General features: G+C 31.8%; 1 protein-coding gene across 1 annotated transcript in view; it reads left to right on the top strand.

Annotated features, from left to right (window-relative positions):
- Positions 1 to 282: 282 nt before the first annotated feature.
- LOC106692802 (tubulin alpha chain) overlaps positions 283 to 3200 on the top strand; it is a 10793-nt gene continuing 7875 nt past the window's right edge. The window contains exons 1-2 of the mRNA XM_014438983.2: positions 283 to 443; positions 1785 to 2073. Coding sequence (XP_014294469.1) covers positions 441 to 443; positions 1785 to 2073 — 292 coding nt within the window. The 5' untranslated portion in view covers positions 283 to 440. The remainder of the gene's footprint in view (positions 444 to 1784; positions 2074 to 3200) is intronic.

Genomic DNA, 3200 nt, shown 5'->3' with positions numbered 1-3200 from the left:
TACATTTTTTTATATAAGTAATCGAAATTTGGGTAAATATCAGTATAAACATTTACAGCAACACTGCTTGAAGGAAAAAGTTTATCATATTAGAATGTTTCTACTCATAAAAAGTACTATAACATTATAATGTTTTATCATTTAAAAAAAATATTATCTAAGCTTCAACAACACTTCGGTTACACAGTCTTGCAACAAACAGACACAATTTTTAAAACATAATAACATTTCCCCCAAAAATTAAATTCAAGTTTACTGCACTTATAAATTACACCATCATCTGACGTCCGAAATCATGTGTCTTAAATATTTCCATTTGTTTTACTTATCATGATAATGTGTAAATTTTCATAAATTTCTAGGTACATTGTTTATATGAAAAATCAACGTCCCATTTAAGATTTCTTGTAAAATTTAAAAAAAATTATTTCCATGAAAGAATGGTAAGTTTAGATAATATTTATCATAGCTTAGAGCACTTTAAAAATGTGAAAGTGTAAATAGTACTCAAAACCTTAGAATAGAAGCATTTATGAAGGTTACAATTCCGGTATTAGCAATTCATTGTCTACTGTGCCTCTCTAACCTAAATTTTAACACTTGAGCAAGTAACTGCTCTTTTAACATAATACAGTAGGTTATAATAAATTCTTTGGCATTATTCTTTACAAGTTAAAGTAATTTCAAGGTTTATGTGTCGGAGACAGCATAGATATTAGGCGATTTAAGCTTCAAAAACCAAACATAGAAATGCACTTAGAGTTTCCTTCTGGAACGTAAGATCTACTTGGTAGACGAATTTTTGGTAAACCTAATGAACAAATATCAATTTTCTTATTTTTATTTAAGTTCAAATGTTTTTTAACCAAAAGTTATTAACTCGTTATCTACTCAAGGCATTGCTCATTCACAAGAAAAGTGACAACCCAAAAATATTTGAGAAAAACCAATTTTGAAAAATAAAAATGTATTTTTGGCATAAAAAAGATATAAAACTAAAAATAAAACTTTTTTGCAACAAATAGAAAATGATACAAAGCCTCTGCATAAATTTAAATAAAACACCTGAGTATTAAAGCTGTAAAATGGACCTCAAAATATTACTATTGGAAATGTAAAAAGGTTCTTTTAAATTTTAGATATTGTTAACTACTGCAAATACACCAAGAACCTTATGCTGTTTTAATACATGTTTTATAGAATTACATAGATTTTCACAAATACTGCGTTTTTTTTACTTTTCATGTTTATTGCATAAGACCGAAATTATTTTTTTTGGACATCGTTTGTTTTCTTCCATAAAGAAAAGATTTTTTTGCAAACCCATAATAGTGCCAGTGTTATAGGACAAATATTATTAAAATATTGCTCCTAGAATATTAGACATATCAACTTCAATGTTTTATGGTATTAAAAAGTTAAATATACTAAATCGAACTCAACTAGGTAAACTTCAATTGAAGACATAATATAATGTATTTATGTTTATACAAATTAGTTATATTGAATACCGTGGTATTTTGTTCTTTGTTAAATTGCAAATTTAAATGATATATGTAACTAGTAAACTATTACCAAAAAGTAAAAAAATTAGTTTAAACCATATTATATAATTACTGGTATAACATCACATACTCGTTAATACCATCAATGCTTGGCATTCATACAAAAGGAATATTTCATAATGGAATGGTCATACATTCCATACGCAAACCCCCGAACCATTATGGCAGGTGGTTACATGTAAACATATTTATTTTGAAATGAAATGTTTTATGTTTTAGAGGGAGGTGATCTCATTACATTTAGGACAAGCTGGGGTCCAGGTAGGAACGACATGTTGGGAGCTGTACAGTCTAGAGCACGGTCTAGATACCGCAGGGGATCTATTGAACTGCTTGCCCAACAAGATTGAAGAGAACGAGTCGGTGAACACGAGGAGAAAGAATTATCACGAATATGGAGATGGAGTCAAAAAGTTTACAGACGGGTTTGCAAGTTTTTTCCAAGAGATGTCTTCTGGAAATTATTCTCCAATGGCGATGCTAGTTGACCTGGAGCCCACTGTAATAGGTGAGGTTTCTGTTTACACCATTATCATAGACTAATTATTTCACTTTTTAAAATGATATTTTACGATTTTAGTTTATTTTTTAAGAAAGCCAATTAGAATGTTCTTATTTTTGCTGAACGTTGTTTACTCTACAATGTCTATTCATAACGTTTATCATTTCATATGACTATGACCGATAAAGATAATCTGGACTTTTTCGTATATTGTTATATTTTACTAAGGTTGAGTTATATTTTACATAATGCATTGCATATCTATCTGCCTGATAAATTTTCTTCAAATAGGTTGCCACTTTTCAGTGTCTAGTATTCCTGAAAAATGAGACAACACTGATGGCCCTGATAATAACATGGTAAGAAATTAGGCAGTCTTTGCAGGCCTATTTATGAACGAAATGTCTAATATTTTTGAAGAAAAATTTAAACTTTTATTGCTTATCTTTTTTTTATGATGGGATTGATTCATACATTGATTCTACAACAATCATCATCACTTCTAGATGATGGAGATTGTGTTTGCAGATTTAAGTCAACAATAAAAACTGCTTCCCTAAGTTGTTTTTAAGTAATTTATTAAGAAATTTGGAGTTGAAGAAATTTACAATGTGAACCGATTGTATTACACCAGGGTAATAGTTGAAAAACCCTACCCAAAAAGAACAATAGTGCAATGCCACAATTACCAAGAGTATGACAACACTAAACATTATTGCCATCACTTACCTAGGTGCGTCAAGCGTGGCCAACAACACAAATCTGGAGAATGCAGCAAGCCTAGGCAAACACCTGCCGTGTGTGCACTATGCCATAAAGAAGGGCATCCGGGCAACTACAAGGGGTGCGATACGTATAAAAATCTAGCATCCAGAAAACAGACAGGTCCCAGACAAGATGCAACCAGACCACCCAGGAGACCCTCAAGATTTGTCAAACCAGGAGTGTCCTTCGCTCAAATGACTGGAGAATCAGAACAGGCAACTCAGGCCCTGCCACCATCGCAACCTACATACCATTATCCTCAACCTCAATCCCAACATTCTCATCCCTCGGTTCCTCAAACCTCATCCACTTCCCAAAAGCCTAATTATCAGATACCTTTTATCCCCCCTCCTCCTAACGCGACAGAT

This window comes from Halyomorpha halys, unplaced genomic scaffold (assembly GCF_000696795.3).
Source record: "Halyomorpha halys isolate HHAL.00 unplaced genomic scaffold, Hhal_1.1 Scaffold6.1, whole genome shotgun sequence".
NCBI lineage: Eukaryota > Metazoa > Arthropoda > Insecta > Hemiptera > Pentatomidae > Halyomorpha > Halyomorpha halys.
This window is presented reverse-complemented; position numbering and strand designations above follow the sequence as displayed.